Below are 17,428 nucleotides of genomic sequence, written 5' to 3'. Positions count from 1 at the left end.
ACATGAACTCATCTATGAATGCTCATTTAAAAAAAAAAAAAAAGTCATACGCATAACTTGTTGACAGCTGTGAAGAAGATGGTGTTGAAAAATGAAAGCTGAGACATTAAGTGATCTCTGCTAAATAATTATCGTTCACCTTTATAAAAAAGAATTCAGGAAAGACAGAAAACCGCTATCTGTAATTGGTGTGATTAGTTATCTTCCACATAATTACATACCAGCGACTATTTGCATTTATCAAAGTGCTGACAAGTGATGTCCATCAAAGGTTTTTGCAAATAACAACTTTACTTGTTGAAGGGTTTTTCTCTTCAGAGTGCACACCTTTTTTTTGTTTTGGTAAAGTGCTGTGTTCCTTCCGTGTCTCCTTGCCCATCTGCTCTGCTTTTATGAGGCTATTAAAATGCTCGGCAGTCACTTTTATGCTGTGAAAATGGTCGCTAAGCAAGTAATTACTACTTTTCTGTTCTTAATGCCAATCATTTTCTCCCCCGTTTTTTATTCATGCATTTGTGTTAAAGTACTAATATGCTGTGAGAGCTTTCATTTGGTGCACTTTAGTGTTGCAGACTCATCACTAGATACATGAGCTGTAGTACTCAAGAAATCAGACTTGAGATCAAGACCGGTCTGGAGACCCCTTTTTGAAGGTCTTGGTCTCGTCTCGGAATCAAAGCATTTTTACTCGACCTTGTCTCAGACTGGGCGGACTCTAGTTTTTAAATCAAGACCGGTCAAGACAACCTCTGATTGGCTATTATTTCACGTCATTACAGTGACTACAAGGAAAACACCCTTTGCTAAATGAACGAATAACTTCAATTCATTCATAATTAGATTTTTATTCCACTGGTTATGTCCACAACCTATCAGTTGTTGTGGCCTAAGTGAGTGACACACTAAGTTGATGATTTTTCATTGATATTTATGGTCTTGGTCTTATCTCGGTCTCACCCTGCTCTGGTCTTGGTCTTGACTCTGTCTCCACCCCTAAATGTCTTGTCTTGGTTTCAGAGCCCTCTGGTCTCGGGCATGTCTTGGTCTTGGTTAGTGTGGTCCTGACTACATCACTACTAGATACACTCATGCTCACTGAGAAGAAGATATTGCTCCCTTACTTTTATGTTTACAATTTAGACACTCTGTATGTCACTGTAGCACCAATGTTTCTGTCGGTTCATCTTTGGAATAGCTGCAGTGATAACTCTTAACGGGCTTGAAGATCTGGCTTTGTATGAGCTGATCAGTGTCATGACATCAGTCCCTTTAAAATCAGCAGTTCATAAGAAGACCACAAAGGGGCACTGTGTAGCTGCATCCAGACTGATCATGTGTTTTTTTTTTTTCATCACACTGTGTAATGATAGTAGCTACCCATTCATTTGCATCCCTCTCTTCCGTAGTGCCCTAATGGGACACCAGCAGGGCCCGGGGCGATGGGAAATAACGCATTTGTCCAAAAATTAAGGGTAAATAAACAAGCATAAGGAAATGAAGAGGAAAATAATCTCTTTTACTACTAAAGAGCAGGAGAGGAGTGAGAGCAGAGGGCACATTTATTCCCCACCGATGGGCCCTCTGTGATCTGAATCAAATAGATGATGAGTCACTTGGGTAGATGTTATTGCTAGCAGCCGGTAATTCATCACCACAGTCTGCCCGGAATGAGTGGGATCTAAGCTCCTGAGCAAAATCCAGCACTATGCCACCATGCCCGTAACTTGTTCTGAGAAGAGGGGATGGCAGATGCTGTGATGTAATGGCACCTCTCCTGCACTACTTTCATATGTGTGCTCCTATAGTGATGGAGGCTGAAGCCGGTTTATTGTGTTCTTTTACTTTCAGACTTCAGGAAGACGTAAAGTTCAAGGCCATGAGAGAGAGGAGGTCATGACGGATAGGTTCCTAAAGACAGAGAGGGAGAAGTTCAAGGTAATGATATGAAGTCTTGAAGTAATGTTTTGTATTTAAAAAGTTGTACGTTTGGTTCATTATTGTACAGATAGTGAAATAAAAGTTTACCTGTCTCCTTTTTCTGCATTATTTTACACATATAGTTGTCTATAGTAGTTGGCATTCAATTTAGTAAAGGTTGTAAGTATAAAAAAAAAAAACTTCTACATACACATTAAATAGTGCCACTTCCTTACACTGTTGTAGTTTTCAAATCAAAGTGTAGATGTTGAAAACTTTCAAACCCCTTTCAAAAAGTCTGGATTTGGCCCTGCTTGTGCTTTCAAGCACGTCATGTTTGTCCAGCAGTAGGACAGAGGGCTCTGTTAACAGGACAGAGTGGGTAGCAAGTGCGGGATAGGGATTCAACTTTCACCCGCAGGTGAAAGTCAGACAACTTCTAAAGGATTACAATATCTCCTTCATGGATCTCATCCACAGTGACTGCCCCAAATTCAGATCCTGACACTGAGTCTAACACAAACCATAAAGGATGTATGTCAGTCAGTGTGATTGTGTCTGAGTGAGTGTGTATTAATGAGGTAAATTCCAGAAATAAAGTACTCCATGCTGTTCTCTTGGAGTGGTTAAAGGTGGCATTGAGGGGAAGGGCTTCCACCCTAAATAAATGCTAGGGGAAACACTGAAGATGGACAGTTAACGTAAATAACGATATGAGCATTTGTCCATGAGATTAGCAGTACTTTCGGTACTGACCAATTACGTATGGGTACCAAAAAATACCCGTTCTCGTTACCAATTCTTAGTGCCAGGTTCCTGTAAAACATGTGTGACACTGTGAGATTGGTACTAGAGAAACATGAAGTTTTTTTGCAGCCATTAACGAGTTCAGTGTGAGACTCCTTTGAAAAATAAGGTTGAGCGGTCAAACCACTTTATCACAAGTTTTCAACAACTATACAATCTGTTGAGGCACCCAGTAGATAGTACTTCCACAGAACATCTGTGCTATGAAGTAAGTTTATTAGAAGTTCATCCACCATTATTTTATCCATGTTTTCCAGGGGGCTCTGTGGTACACACTTTGGCTAAAAATAAAACAGGACTGTTTCCTATTTCTCTTCTTATTTGTCAGTGTGTTTGCACGCTTGTGGAGGGGGAAGTCTTCAAATAATCATCAAATAGTACCTTATATAGTTCATCATGTATTGTCTATGCGTTTGACTCTTCTTAGATGGATCAGGAACTGGAGAGGGCTAGACGACTTCTTGAACAGTCGGAGGAGAGCAGAGAGTCCCTTGTTCAACAGGTGTGTTTGTGTCTGTACAGAATTTACCCAATTGTATATTTAGATGTTCAGTTAACCTCAGGAGACAAAGCAATAATCAGCGCAGCCACTTCTAAGAGCACTTCAGAGCCATTTTGCCCGCCCTCAGACAGTGTGATGTCTTTCTTTGTGTCTGCTTACTCGGCTGATGGTCCCCAGGTGGAGGATATGCACGGTGAGCTGCTGAGGACAAGGAAGGAGAAGAATGAGCTGCAGAGGGCTCGGCTGGAGACGTTTCAGCCCGCTGCTCGGCCACATGGCAGCCACACTGACAGGGAGGAGGGAAGAGGTGGACAGGGAGGCTCAGGTACAGAATATAGTTCTAGAGATAAACAGGTGCGGAGAAGGCAGAGAGGATTTTGATGCAGGTCAAATGGATGGGTTAAAAGTTTGCTCTGCCAACTCTGTAACCATAGATAAAAAGCTGATACTCTTAGCTATTTTTGTGTATCAATTCCTGCTCAAAGAAAATCTCCAGACAGCACACTTTCTCGCCAAATGCTGGATCGAATTTCCTTTAAGGGCAGGAGAATGGGTGAATACAGAGGGGGGGAACCTTGAGATCAGCTGCAGGGCCAACTGGAGTCAAGACAAAACAAGTGAAATGTTTTAGAGACCAGATCATTGATTGAGCTATAGCAGAGAGAGTGAGAGGAGAAGTATAATGTCAAATATGTGAACCCAAAAGGAGAAAGAAGTGAGTGTTACTAGGAGTAAAGTATTGAACATTGTACCTAGAAGTGATCTTCTGTTCTTTTGTTATGGTATTGACATGCAGTGAAAGTTTTGAAGTCGACAGATTCTTATGAAAGTCTCTGATCCGGTCTAATGTAGGTTCATGTAGAATATGTGATAGAACTGATCTAGATTATTTGTAAAAATGTGAATGTCTCTGAGATTGGGTAAAATCTGGTGGAATGCTACATGAAGACATCGACATCACCAATAGTGCCTCGTGTATATCAGCATCTTTCTTTATGCTTCATTCGCATCACTTCATTCATATTCTGTTCACGTCGATCAACTCTTGGTCTGCCCCAAGTGACAAAGTGGAGATTGACAGTGAGCCGTGCATATGAGCTTTAACATAGTCTGTAAAGAGGTAAACAGAATTTCAGAGTAAGCAGGTATAAAAAATGTCCTCTCCTCTCCTCTCCTCACTATTGGTACCAGGTATTTCTCCTAATTTAATTTCCCCAATACAGATTCTACCTCGTCAATGTTGGCAGGTGTCCTGGCCGACCATCCTAGGAAATCTGACACATCTGCAGCCTGTCAGATAACCACAGTGATGTTTTTCATACTGTCATTGTTTGACATTTGAATTGAGTCAATAAAAAAGGTTTCTTCTGGTCAATCAGTGGTCTGCAGTGTTTACCTCTACCTCCTCATATCAGACTACCTTTCTTGGAAACTAAGCTTAGATCTTAGGAAAAAAAAAAAGGTCCAGGTACGATTCACAACTGTTCAAAAGGGAAAAACAGAGAGTTGAGTTAAGCTCTACCATGTTGTCGCTATTTACTTTCTTCATTCAACACGTGAAAATCAATCCTTACAACTAGTTTATTACTTGCCTGCATGTTTTCATGTGTACAGATCGTCTGAGCCTGGAAAAGGAAGTAGCAGAGCTGAGAGTCCAGCTCAGCAAGGCCTCAGTCCTCAGTGAGGTTGAAGAACTGAAAAGGGCTCTGGATCGCAATGAGAGGGAGAGAGTCCAACTAAGCTCACAGGTGGAGGTGTGTATCAAAACATTGTAGCAGTGGTTATTTATGTAAGAGGAAAGGTGCTTATTAGACCCAATGGTACAGAGAAGGCTTTGCATGTCATTCCTTAGCCATCTAGTCGGCTGTCTTTCCAGTGCGCTCTCAAGATTGAATAGGAAACATTAAGGATCTCTGCTCAGAAACTGACCCCTTTTTTTACTTTGAACCGCTTTACAGATGTTCACCCTGAGCGTGGTTATTTCAGTTTGTCGGCCCCCTCTCATGCGTGGTTGTATTCTCCGCCAACTCTACAGCACTTGATCCTCTTAAAATTGAGGTGACAGTTGTAATAGGAGATCAGCAGTCAACCAGCAGTCCTTTATGTTTGTCAAACTGGTGCGATATGTCACTTCCATCAGTGTAACGAGACATGAAAATGAGAAAGAAAAACTTGCTCGATTCTCTAAGTTTACCAGGGGAATTTAAGGCTCTGGTGGTATCAATAAAACGTTAGTAGAAATAGCTGCACTTAAAGCATTGGCACATTCCTCTAATCCCTGATGTTTCTTTCACCGACTGGTTTTGAAACTCCCACGCTTCCCTCATTGCAGAGTAGGTGTGAAGCGATGAAGTCGGTGTTTGCGTGTATTACCTGGGGCACCTCTTATGGTTTTCATGTCAAGATCAAACCAGGCGTCGGAAATGTTTCTTTTTTTAACAGTAAACGAGCAAAGATGAAGTATAATGAGGAGAAAAGGCCGGAAGATTCAATTTCTCAGTGACTGAATTTATATAGAGCGTAATAGGTCTATGACTAATCAGTCTATGTCTAATTACTGCTGACTGACAGCCGTATTCAGTATAAATACCCTAACTGCAGCAGGCTCACCTTACATACCCTTTCTTTCGACTTCAATCAAACTTGAAACTTCAGAGTGATTGTGATTTTGCTGTGGTATGAAGCTAATCCAGTGGAACTCTCCTTTCAGACTGCTTTTCCAGACCAGCCTTGCAGATAATCCAATCGAAGGGGGCTTGTAAACCATGTCTCAACCTTCTTTGACCTTTCTGTCTTTACTTTTTGTCCTCATCTTTGTTTGCTACACCTGCCCTTTTTTTCTGAAAATCTGCTCTTTTCCCTCTTTTTTTTTTTGTCTGTCTTGCTTTCCCATACCTTTACATTCACCCCTCCCTCTCACTCTGTCTCTTCCATTAGCAGTAGAAGCAACTCAAAAACACACACACACGTCCTTGACCTTTCTCTGTTTTATACACCAGGAATTGTCGTCAGACCTGGCGCGGCGGGAGCAACAGCAGCAACGAATGCTTGAACAGTTGAGGGACATACAGGTATTGTATTATTGGTTATTACATCCCACTGTTATTCACCCGTTGTAATTTCCCTTCAAGGACTCAGGACAGGGGGGTGCTTTTTCAATTTCAATTTAATTTGAGAGCACATTGTGTGTGAGTTCACAATAATACTGTGTTAAGACTCGAGAAGGATGCAGTAATGATAATCCACAGAATAAGGTCTGCAAGACATTTAAGGATCCATCCTGTGGTTTTAAAAGCACTGATTCAGATTATGAAGAATGAAACTCTGACTCACTTGTATACTCACTCATCCTCTCAGAGCCGAGGGCAGGCGGAGAGGAGGGAGACAGAGGCATTACTACAGGAAAGCACGAGGAGCAGAGATGAGTTGAAGACCAGAGCCCAAGAGGCTGTGCGCCAGTGGAGGGCAAAGTGCAGGAGACTGCAGAAGGAGCTGGAGGAGGAGAGAGCCCAGGCTCAATTTCATACTGACAAGGCCTCGCAGGTCAGTTAACGCACATGCATTAATTACACATCTTTTAACACCACAGCCCAGGGATAGCTTGTCTGTATTTCATGCACTGGGTTGCACCAGCTATGTGAAGTTCAAACGTAGCCTCTTTTAAATATCATTTCTAATTTAAAGGTCACATATTATCCTCCTTTTCAACAAGTTTAAATAAGTCTGTGGGAGGGCTTGTGTGGCTTAGTCTTTCTCACTCCATGCTCCATGTCCAGTGTTTCCCCTAGGTTTAGAGCTCTGGGGGGGCGGGGGTCCTGCGAGTTGTTCCTGCAACTCCGGTTTCTGAGCGCACCTGAGTGCATCTTTCATTGTCTGAGCACCCCTGAATGCAGCATGCTAACAGCGCATCCCCTGAGTAACGGCAGAGAGAGAGAGACATGCCCAGAAAAGTCCGAAGTCAACTAAGCCGACTACTTTATATTCTGATGCTTCTTACGGACTTTTTATTATTGTGTGTGCGTCCGTCAGACACAACCACACACACACCCAGGCCTCCGCTGGTGAGAGTGTGCTCACTTGTGTGCGCGCAAGTGTATGTGTGCGAACGTGTCTGTGTGTGTATGTATGTCCATCGGGGCGAAACTCCGCCGTGCACGACACAGAGAGCAGAGGAGAATTGTAAAAGTGTGACCATGTAGAGACAGAAATGAGATGCCGTTGTGTAAATAAGATAAATAACATAAGGCTATTAGTTTGTTTAATAAAAGGAGGAGGTAAAGACCTGTTCTATAGAAAAGGTATCCTTATGACTTCTGTTGTGATCTGGCGCTATATAGAAAATAAAATGAACTTGACCATCGGGGGCGGGGGGTGCCATTGGGGGGGCGGGCCGCCCCCCTAATATAATGGTAGGGAAAACACTGCTATTGTTTACGATGAGAAGGCAGACACAGAGGCAGAACAAACACCTAGCTGTGGGAGTGTCTCCCACTTGGGGGAGGGGTTATTGTCCTTTGTGATGTCACGAAGGGTACATCTCGAAACAGCCAGTTTGAGCACACATTTTCTGAAAACTGGAGAAGACGAAAGATGGAGAGGATGGACTTTTCTCATAATTGGGAGGGTTATAGACAGGTTAGGGACACATATTAGTGTTAGAAAAACATGGTCAAGTGTATTTTGCATAATATGTGACCTTTAAGTCGGAGTGGTAGTTCTAATGATAATTAAGGTGTTGCTCCAGCTGAGATACTGAGATATACAACGAAGGTCTGAGTTAGAACTTCAGTCTTACACCTAGCTCTCCTAGTAGGTGTAAATCGTGGTGCATCATAATTTGGTGGAATTACTTGAAGGATGAGGAGGAGCAAAGAGGTGACACAGCTACAAACACTGCATTAAGAAAAGCACTTTTCACTGATTTGCAACAGGAAGTGAAATTGTCATATCTGCTTACACTCCACTAATGAGGAAAAATATAACGACTCCATGGTAAAACCAAATCCTGACACAATTGAAGTTACATTCCGACTTGTGCCAATGGATGGGTTAGTGTGGACTTTACACCGCACCCTAAAACAGAACTTAAACATAGCTGGTGCAACAGGTGGCTGTGCTGTGTTGTCAGCAGCCAAAAAACACATTCTTTACCAGCCATTGTCTGACCTGGTTATTTCTGTTTAATTTCAACATATGGCAAAATGTACAAACACAATAAGCATTCGACCCACAGAATAATTATATAAAGAACATATTGTTGTGTTTTTTTACATTAGACTATAAACGGCTTTGTGTCTCTGCCAGTATACCAATCAAACCGCTCAGAACTTTGCTATTTTCTTGTTTCTGTTGGCAGTGCTAGTGATTTCGGCTTATCTAGTTTTACAAAGTAAAAGTTCTCAGTTGTTGCAAAAAATCCAGCAAAACTAAAACAGACATTGTTGGGTAACAGTGGAGCTTATTGAGAAGTTATCAGCTGGCACTGTTTGGTACCTGAAGCTCAAATACATGTCAACTCTACTCATTGGCTCCTTGCTAGCCTGTCTCAAACAATCTGTGTGCCGCTGTTGGGCTGGGCTAGTGGCCAGCCAGCTGGCATCACTGTTAACAACAGCTGACTATTTTTGTTGAGTTTTTTGAATCATGCTTTGCTGCTTTGACTTTGACAGTTTGTTCTAAAAAGTAATCAATAATAATGTCTGAAATTGAAATGTATTTCTCAATTCCAGTAATGGAATGATTTGTAGGCACGCCTAAGGCAGCAGGAGAACTAAACTCTCCCTGTATGTCTGCAACACACCGACTTGAATGAGTGGGAACCAACTAGATTTCCACAGCTTTCTACAAACCAGACACACAGTATTGGAAGAGTTGAGCACACACATCATTAAAAAAAAAATGTACTCTGTTACTCAGATGTTATACTATGCAGTGGTCCTTCCTCTATGTTACACTGACTAGAGTATGGAGCATCCTCATGATGACAGAACAAAAGGATTGGATACTAAAGCATTCTTTACTCTGGACATTTTAACCAATACTTAATTGTATGAAAACAGCACAGAGTTTTTCATACCATTCATATCAAAACTCTAAACGAGTTTTTTTTAATTAACTTTTTAATAATGTAACTTAATATGAAGCCAAGTACCTCTTTTGCAAGGTATGTTACAGCACTTATTCTTAGTCAAATACCGACTATTATCATCTGCTTGAAAGTCACCTCCCTGTCATTTCCATCCATTTGAACTGAGTGAGTCACCTCCAAACTCACAGTCAGCAGCCTCCCTCCTCACACACACAGAGGCAGACCCACTCCCACCTGGCATACTCGACGTGACGCGAATTAATTACAAAATCATTTCTGCCCCCTTAATGAATTAGGGGAGAGAATCAAGTGCTCAATTAAATGATTAGGTTCTGAGCTACAGCAAAGTCTTTGCAAATTCCAGTCAAAGCCAGAGTATTAGAAGCAATCTGCCTTGAACAGACCTGACCATTGTCCCTTATCAGAGAGCTGAGTGCCAGCATTTTCCTATCAGTGCGAGAGCTGGTTCTGCATATGTTTCTCTCCCTCTGTCTCTCTGTCACTCTTTCTCTTGCTCTCATCGTTATTGTTACAGCTCCTTTTTTTACACCATCTTCCGCCTCCTCTTCATTTGTCATTCTTCATTTCCCCTTCTCTTTTCCCTCTCTTTACTAACCCCCCCCCCTTCCACTCCTCCCTCCAGGCAACCAGAGAAAAGGAGAGCTCTCAGGCCCAGCTCAAGGCGCTGAGCCAGCAGACTGAGGCGGCCCACAGGGAGCTCGCTGAAATCTTAGGCCGTTTGGCTCAGAGAGAAGAAGAACACCACCGCAAGGACGTAGAGCTGTCTGAGACCCACCAGCGCCAGTTGTCACTGGAGCAGGAAATTCGGGAGGTGAGGGGGGTCAACTATCCAGAAATAGAAAAGTGTCTTTCAAATCAGCAGGGACAAAAATGATATGTTTTAATTCAATCAATTAGAATCCATCAGGCCTTATGCGAGACAAGTTCGAGAGTAAAGACCAGTTCATAGGCCTTTTCATAAAGAATGTCTGTCAGCATTAATGTTGAATAACATATTTTTATGACAATAACAGCTTAAAGTTTTATGTTTGAGTATGATGTAATCGTTGAAGTTTAACAGGTTGTGAGATGCTTTTTAGTGGTTAAAACATTTAAGCATTCTTGTTAAAATCCCAGCTTATCTTCAGCCATGTTCAACTGTTTATTTTAAATAATTTTGTTTTTAAAGCAAAAAGGTCTAACCATAACCACAAAAAGGGGCTTTGATTATCATCTGATAGCGCTCTTGTCCCTAGGTGAGGGAGGCCTCAGCTGCCCTGGAGGAGGAGACTCGTCGCCAGGCTGTGGTCCAGTCCAGACTGAAAGAAGAGAACCAGAGGCTGGAAGAAAGAGCTGACACACAAGCCCGTCGTTGTCAAAGAGACCAGGACGCACACGCCGAGCTCCAGGCCGCCCTTAAGCAGATGACCTCAGCCCATGCACAGCTAGCACAGCGGCTAGCAGAGGGAGAAAGTGTCAAGAAGGAGCTCCAGAAGAGTGCTTTAGAGCTACAGGCCAAGCTGAAGGCAATACAAGAGGAGCGCGCTGCTCTGGGTCAGCAGCTGCATCTCGAGAGAGATGTGCATCAGAAAGAACTGGACAGTGTGAAGAAGATGATGGAGGACAGCAGGATGAAGAAGGACAGAGAGGTGCAGGACTTACTCAAACTCTGCCATCAGGAGCGTGAAGAAATGCAAGCACATCTAGATGAGGTTAAGGTAAGGCCTTTTCTACATTTAGGAAATGTAAAGTATTTGAACGAGTTTGACATATTGCAGCACTTACTCATCATACGGTACAACTCATGTCTGGAGTCGACAACTGGTTAGCTTAGTTTAGAAAAAAGGTTTAAAAGAGCTAGCTCACCAAAGTAACCAGTAACTTCTTGAGAGTCTTTACTGTTCTCCTTGCAGCTGGTCCCTGGCAGGAAATAATCTAGCAAATAAACACTTGAATTGTCACAGTCTGAACAAAACAACATATACTGTAACTCGTTAAAAGATGGGCTTTAGGTCTGCTGCTAAGTGTCCTCCCTAGGGATTTTCCTAGAGACTTGTTTTACTGGAGCAGCGAACACAGAAAAACCATATTAGCCTATTTCAAACCATTCATCACATTTTGTTTCTTAAAAAACAAAATTGACGGCTATTTCAAATGCTTCTTAAATGTGTGACACTGTGAGAAGTGCATTACTCTGCCGGTAAACAACATCAAATTGGTTTGCCTAGTGTGCCTAAAGTTAACATTGCGTGAAGAACCAGCCGTCAGTCCTCCTTGAGGCTTGACATCCATAAAAGGGGGGGCCTTGTTGAGCGGCCGGACACAAAAATAAAGAGTCATTCATTTTTTTGTTCGTTCATGCTTATGCTGCTGAATGTGGTTACTCATCGTTATATGCCAGTTTACCTGAACTGCTCCTGGATATGCCATCTGTCTCTTTTTGCTGATTTAAATCATAGCAGCAGAGCTAGGACACAAGGTTTAAGTGGCCTACATTATTACAAAATCAAAATAACTAGTATAACTGAGTAGTAATTCTGCTGAAGACAGACGTTTAATTGCTCACATCCCTGGTCCTGTCATCTCTAATGTCCAAGGTGTGCAAATTTTCTTTTGGTTGGGTAGTATAATGAAACAGAGAAAATCTTAATTTAGTAATGCTGAGTAATCCTTCCTTTATTGCATTTTTTTTTGCATGTAAAATGTGTTTGTATGCATTATGACTTGTGGTCTGCTTCATATTGTTTTATACAGCTATATACTAAAAGAGACCCCCAGAAAGCCACTGTGTGTTTTCAGTACTGGGATAGTATTTCCTTTGTACAGAGCTAGTTAAGCAATTTCCTCCACTCTTGAAACTAAGCTAACGCTAACAGGATGTTGCCTTTAGCTACATATTCATCATACAGATTTGAGTTGATATAAATCATTTAGTGGTACACATGACAAGAAAGCAAACCGATCCAATAATCTTTAAGTGTTCCTTTAAATGTACCTCCAGGCCCCTTTTTTATACAGATGAGCTGAGCCTTGGATTATGTATCAGATGTGACAAATGTGTCAAATCTTCGGAGATGTCAAGGTCATAAACCAACCAAGGAGATTTGGTTTTCTTTGCACACCAGCATGGATCACAGAGTGCCTCACTCTAATTGACATTTAGACTATTATTGGCACAGACTTAAAATTCAGCATGGAGTAACATGCCTCAGCCACTAAACATCTGGCATATTTCCGACTCAGCGAGACACAGACAAAAGTCTCATTTAGACTCATTTTCTTCATTGGCCGGGGCTGTGTCCTCTGAGTGTGGGTGAATTGAGGATAGCTGCGCTCTTAATGGTGTGTGGTGCCCCGTGGTTCCTCATGGCCATTCCCGAGCTCAAAGCGTGAATATTTAAAAACCCCTGATATCAGACCTCAGAAGTCTCATCAAGGAGTGCTGGAGATAGGGGACTCCTCTTGACTTATTCTCTGGGCGCCCTGCTCCCCCTCCCTCCCTTCAATATCTCCAATGATGAGCCCTCTTGGGAACATTGTTTCTTAAGGGGCATGGTCCTCCCTGATATGGTTGAGTTTAGCCCATTAGCTGTGCTGAATGGCATTAATATCTGACATAGCTCATTGTAATGGTGTCATTTCCGAGCGCGGTGAGGACAAGGGCGTTTGCTGGAATGTTTTTAAGTAGTAGCCTACGGGTACCGCAGATGTCCCTAAGAAGCCCACCCAATATTCACACAGCATAGCCGGAAGCATGTATTACTGGTTTGATACAGTCAACTGTCTGAAAAAGCTTAAAATATTCTGATTTCTTGTCCTTGTCCTCTCACTCGTGATTTCTCCTCCACTCTATCTTCCCTCTTTCTGTCTCTCTCTGCCTTAATCCCTTTCTCACTGCCTCCCTCCAGTTCTAATTTTGCATTCCCCATCTGTTTTTCCCTCTCTTCTCACTTCCAGCGCTTCTGCTTTTCCATTTTTTTCTTTGTATGTGTCACTACTGTTAATCCAAGTCATCAGTCAATTGCTGTTTTCGACTCAAGTATATCTTACGCTATGTTAAATGATGTTATCAGTATAGATCAGAGGCTAATTTGTGAGGCACGATTTGCTTTTGCAATCTTCAGCTGGACTGTAGACATGATATTAGAGCCTTGTCAGAGGGATTTACCCAGTCTCTTGACCTTTCATGTTCTCTGTTTGCACAGAATGTCAGACCTTACCTCTACCTACCTGTAGTGAATTAAGATCCTTTACAAAGCGTTAGGGTCATGTTTCAAACGTAGCTTGCTGTGTATAAGATTCACAAAGCTGTATTTAGGTCAGAGAAATTACAATTTGATATCTAAGTTACATAATCAGCTCATACTCTTAGTCATTTTAATGACTTAATCAAATAAATAAAAATGGCCTTTAGTTTGTTTTTTTACAGCAAATAAATAAATCATCAGACCTCCATATATCTGAATGTATTATCTGTGTGTCATTCCTTAAACAAATCCACTCTCTACTAGGCAGATGCAGCGTCAGACAAGGAGCTGTGTCGAGCACTGCGCATCAACTTGGACAGGATGAAGGATGAGTGTGATAAGCTGGCAGCTCAGCTGAGCACAAAAGACGAGGCACATGCACTTCTCCAGAGAAAGTACCAGCTACTCAAACAGGAACTGGATGACAAAGTAAGCCCTGCGTCCTCTGCCATGGTTTCCCAACAGAGAGACTAATATTGAATGACGTGATGCTTCCAATAAGGGCGGCGCATCCGCACAGCATATTACAAGTTAGATATCTCTCCGCAGTGGAAGTTTTCAAATTGTGCTGATTCTTTTAATTAACAGATAGACGTAGTTCAAGGACAATTAAGAGAAACAGACATGAGTGCTATCGGCTGCTGCTCTAGTTCAGTTTGAAATGACGCATGTTCCTGACTCAATGTGCAGGTATAGAACTGAAGACTCATTTGATAACTTTTAATTGGTTACTTGAAAGGGATGGATATCGTTAGAATTTTATCGATACTGAAATGCTGATTCATGATTTGGTACAACAATAATAGCATGACATTGCAGATGTCTAAATCTAACAGACATGAAACATATAACTCTAGATTTCAGCACAATAAGGAGATGATTTTATGTTTGCGTCTCAAGGACACATTTGTAATTTAAAATAACTTTATTTGAAGCTGATACACTCTGACAGTTGCGCGCCAACTCTTATGGTTAAACCTTACTATTGATGCAACATGAAAAAAACATTGAGCCATTTAATCCTGAAGCCTGATGTAAATCCGTAGGTATTAACCCTCAGTTATATAACCGCAGTTAATAAGCAACATCTCTCTGTTAATAGTGACAGAGTAACAGCCGTCTCGTTTGAACGATGCTCCGCAGGTTGAAGAGGTATCGGTTAATCCCCCGTATTATTAGTAGCAGAAATAAGCCTAATTCTTTTATAGTAATAATCCCCTTTTTATTTTACCCAGACAGATGTGATGTGATGTATAAAGTTAAATTACTGATTTGTTCATTAAGCCTATACACGTCTGGTTAGCTTATAAGTACAACTTTTAAATACTTACTCAGTGTTTCCTGAAGCAGGCCGTGATAAACATGAGTCCTCTGAGTCACATGCAATTCTTCTTTCTTTCCTTCAATTCTTTTGCTATTTATCGAACACCGAGGTCTGCTTTTAGCTGAGACTCTGCACACAAACACACACACACACACACACACACACACACACACACACACACACACACACACACACACACACACACACACACACACACACACACACACACACACACACACACACACACACACACACTGAGGGTCGTGGTTGACACACACACTCGCACAGACAGATATCTTTCTTATGCTCGTGAATTGATTTAAAACAGAGGTGCATACTTCTGTAAACGAGCCACAACTTGATAATCCAAACTATTTTGACTGTTAAAGTAAATACATTATGAGCACAGTTTGTCCATGAGCTCAACAGTACTTTCGGTCCTGACCAATCATGCACCAGTACCAAATTATTCTATTAGAGCAGTCAGAAATTTTTATCTACTGATAACCCTATATGACCTACAAACACATTATTGTCCAGGGTTCATTTTTTTAAATCTGTAACCACTATGGAGTGGTATTACAATAAATACATTTAACTGTTTAAAGAAAGCAGGAGGAGATGTTTCATCAATCAACCAGTCTTTGTTTGAATAGCACCAGTTCATAGCAAATGTTGTCTTCAGACACTTAACAAAAAGAGCATTTATTCAACATTTATTCAAAATGAGCACAGAGTTTGGGAACATTTAGCAAAATAACAGTGACAAAGAAAAGGCAGAAACCATCAAGCAGAACCAGAGCCGTGTTTAAAAGCCATCTGCCACAACTGTGTGGGATAAAAGGGAGATAACAGGTAATTTGATAAAAAAAAAATATGGCTACAAAAGGAAGAAGCAATATCATACATGACACTGTACCACAATAACATGACTCTCTCTTCCTTCCCATACATAGCTAAGATATCTCTTCTGGTCTTGTGATCATATGAACATAAGAGTGGTTCGTAAGGTTAAGTGGTGCAACATCGGCACTATTTTTAGAGGGGCCTTATCAATATGCCCTCAGGGTTTTTTTTACAGCAGCAGATGGAATTATTGAACCTTTATTCACCTCTCTGACAGGAGCCTGATAAGTTGTTAGGGCTCTTTGGGGGGGATCCATGTATTGATTTGAAATTGGGTGAAGGGAGAAAGGGGGCTTTTATTAATGTAACATGGTGGCGTATTATCCCAGGGACAGGATAATGATCCACGGCCCCTGGGCAGCACTGATCAGATGGTTCCTGTGCCTCGGACATATTGATTGTGCGTGTGTCCTGTTAGGGACCCTGAAACTATTGACAGTGCAGGCCAGAGAAGGAAACTTAACTCTGTGTGTTTGTGTGAGAGGAACCTTCATGGCTCTATGATGCCCAAGGTCCATCTCTTCACATATGTGTAACTGAATAAACTGTAACAACTACTGGCATGAACTGGATCTCTCTTCTACCTGGATTTTTCTATCCATCTTCAGATAATCTCCTGCCATTACTGTCCTTATAGTGTCTTGCAATATTTCAATTATATATTTATAAACACAGTAATGGCTTTTAATATGCATCTTCATGACTCCCACTCTGCTCTCTCCACTCCTCCACAGGTCAGGTCAGGTGAGCGCAGACGGGCTTCAGAGTCCGAGCTTGTTAAGGTGGAGGAGAAGGTGTTGCAGTTGGAGGCAGAGAGAGAAGCAGTCCTTACCTCTCTGGGGATGGAGCTCGATACGGCTTGCCGCAACCTGGCAAGGAACGGTGAAGACAAACTACAGGTATTTCAATTATTATTATTAGTTATATAACACTTCATATATAAAGAGAGTTTTTGTTGGCTGGTATTGTCGGTCTGTGTATGTGTGTCTGAGTGTGTGTGTGTGCATTAAGAGTTTCATTATGAAACAAAAAACAAACCACTGATATTCCATCCCAAACCAACCCAAGAGTTGGTTCAACAACTTGTTGTTATTAAGTTGTTATTATGTTCAATGCTTGTACCATTTTTTTTATTTCAGTTATTTCATATGTAATACCCATAAGTCACCCTAAAGTGGACTGTTTTTTTAGATAAAATTCCTAATAATATGCATACATTCTGATTAAAGTACATTGGGCCTCACCAACTGATCATAGAAGAAATATCTTCATAAAATCCTCGAACAGGACAGCAGATACAGTGAGAAATCAGGGACAGAGAGAGTGGAGAGTATCAGATTTGAACCCGGGCTGTCCGCTTTCAGGGACTGCACCCTCTACAGGGGGCGTGCAAACTATCCACTAGGCCACTGGTGTGCCCATCAATGTTGTACTATCTTGGATTTGATAATAGATAAGAAAGAAATCTACCAACACTCAGAGCACTCATACAAACATTTGAGTGCTGAGATGTCAGGGCAAAATGATCGAGTATTATGTTTTTCTTAATTTTGCACCTAATTATTATAAAGAAATGACGTGTGATTAAATATAGTCAATATTTAAGTCAATAATGCAATCTCTGGTCTAAACTACAA

The 17,428-nt window shown here is 41.5% G+C and overlaps 1 protein-coding gene across 4 annotated transcripts in view; it reads left to right on the top strand.

Moving 5' to 3' along the window:
• Positions 1-17,428, top strand: part of LOC109983648 (centrosomal protein of 128 kDa) — a 45,296-nt gene that overhangs the window by 5,814 nt on the left and 22,054 nt on the right. For 2 of the 4 annotated variants that reach the window (XM_029277243.2, XM_029277242.2), the window contains exons 9-17: positions 1,849-1,935; positions 3,152-3,551; positions 4,841-4,980; positions 6,226-6,297; positions 6,584-6,769; positions 9,958-10,146; positions 10,571-11,032; positions 13,826-13,990; positions 16,526-16,690. In XM_029277243.2, coding sequence (XP_029133076.2) covers positions 1,849-1,935; positions 3,152-3,551; positions 4,841-4,980; positions 6,226-6,297; positions 6,584-6,769; positions 9,958-10,146; positions 10,571-11,032; positions 13,826-13,990; positions 16,526-16,690 — 1,866 coding nt within the window. The remainder of the gene's footprint in view (positions 1-1,848; positions 1,936-3,151; positions 3,552-4,840; positions 4,981-6,225; positions 6,298-6,583; positions 6,770-9,957; positions 10,147-10,570; positions 11,033-13,825; positions 13,991-16,525; positions 16,691-17,428) is intronic. The other 2 variants (XM_020633445.3, XM_029277244.2) reach the window with 2 other exon arrangements.

Source organism: Labrus bergylta, chromosome 15, assembly GCF_963930695.1.
Source record: "Labrus bergylta chromosome 15, fLabBer1.1, whole genome shotgun sequence".
In the NCBI taxonomy this organism is placed as follows: domain Eukaryota; kingdom Metazoa; phylum Chordata; class Actinopteri; order Labriformes; family Labridae; genus Labrus; species Labrus bergylta.
This window is presented reverse-complemented; position numbering and strand designations above follow the sequence as displayed.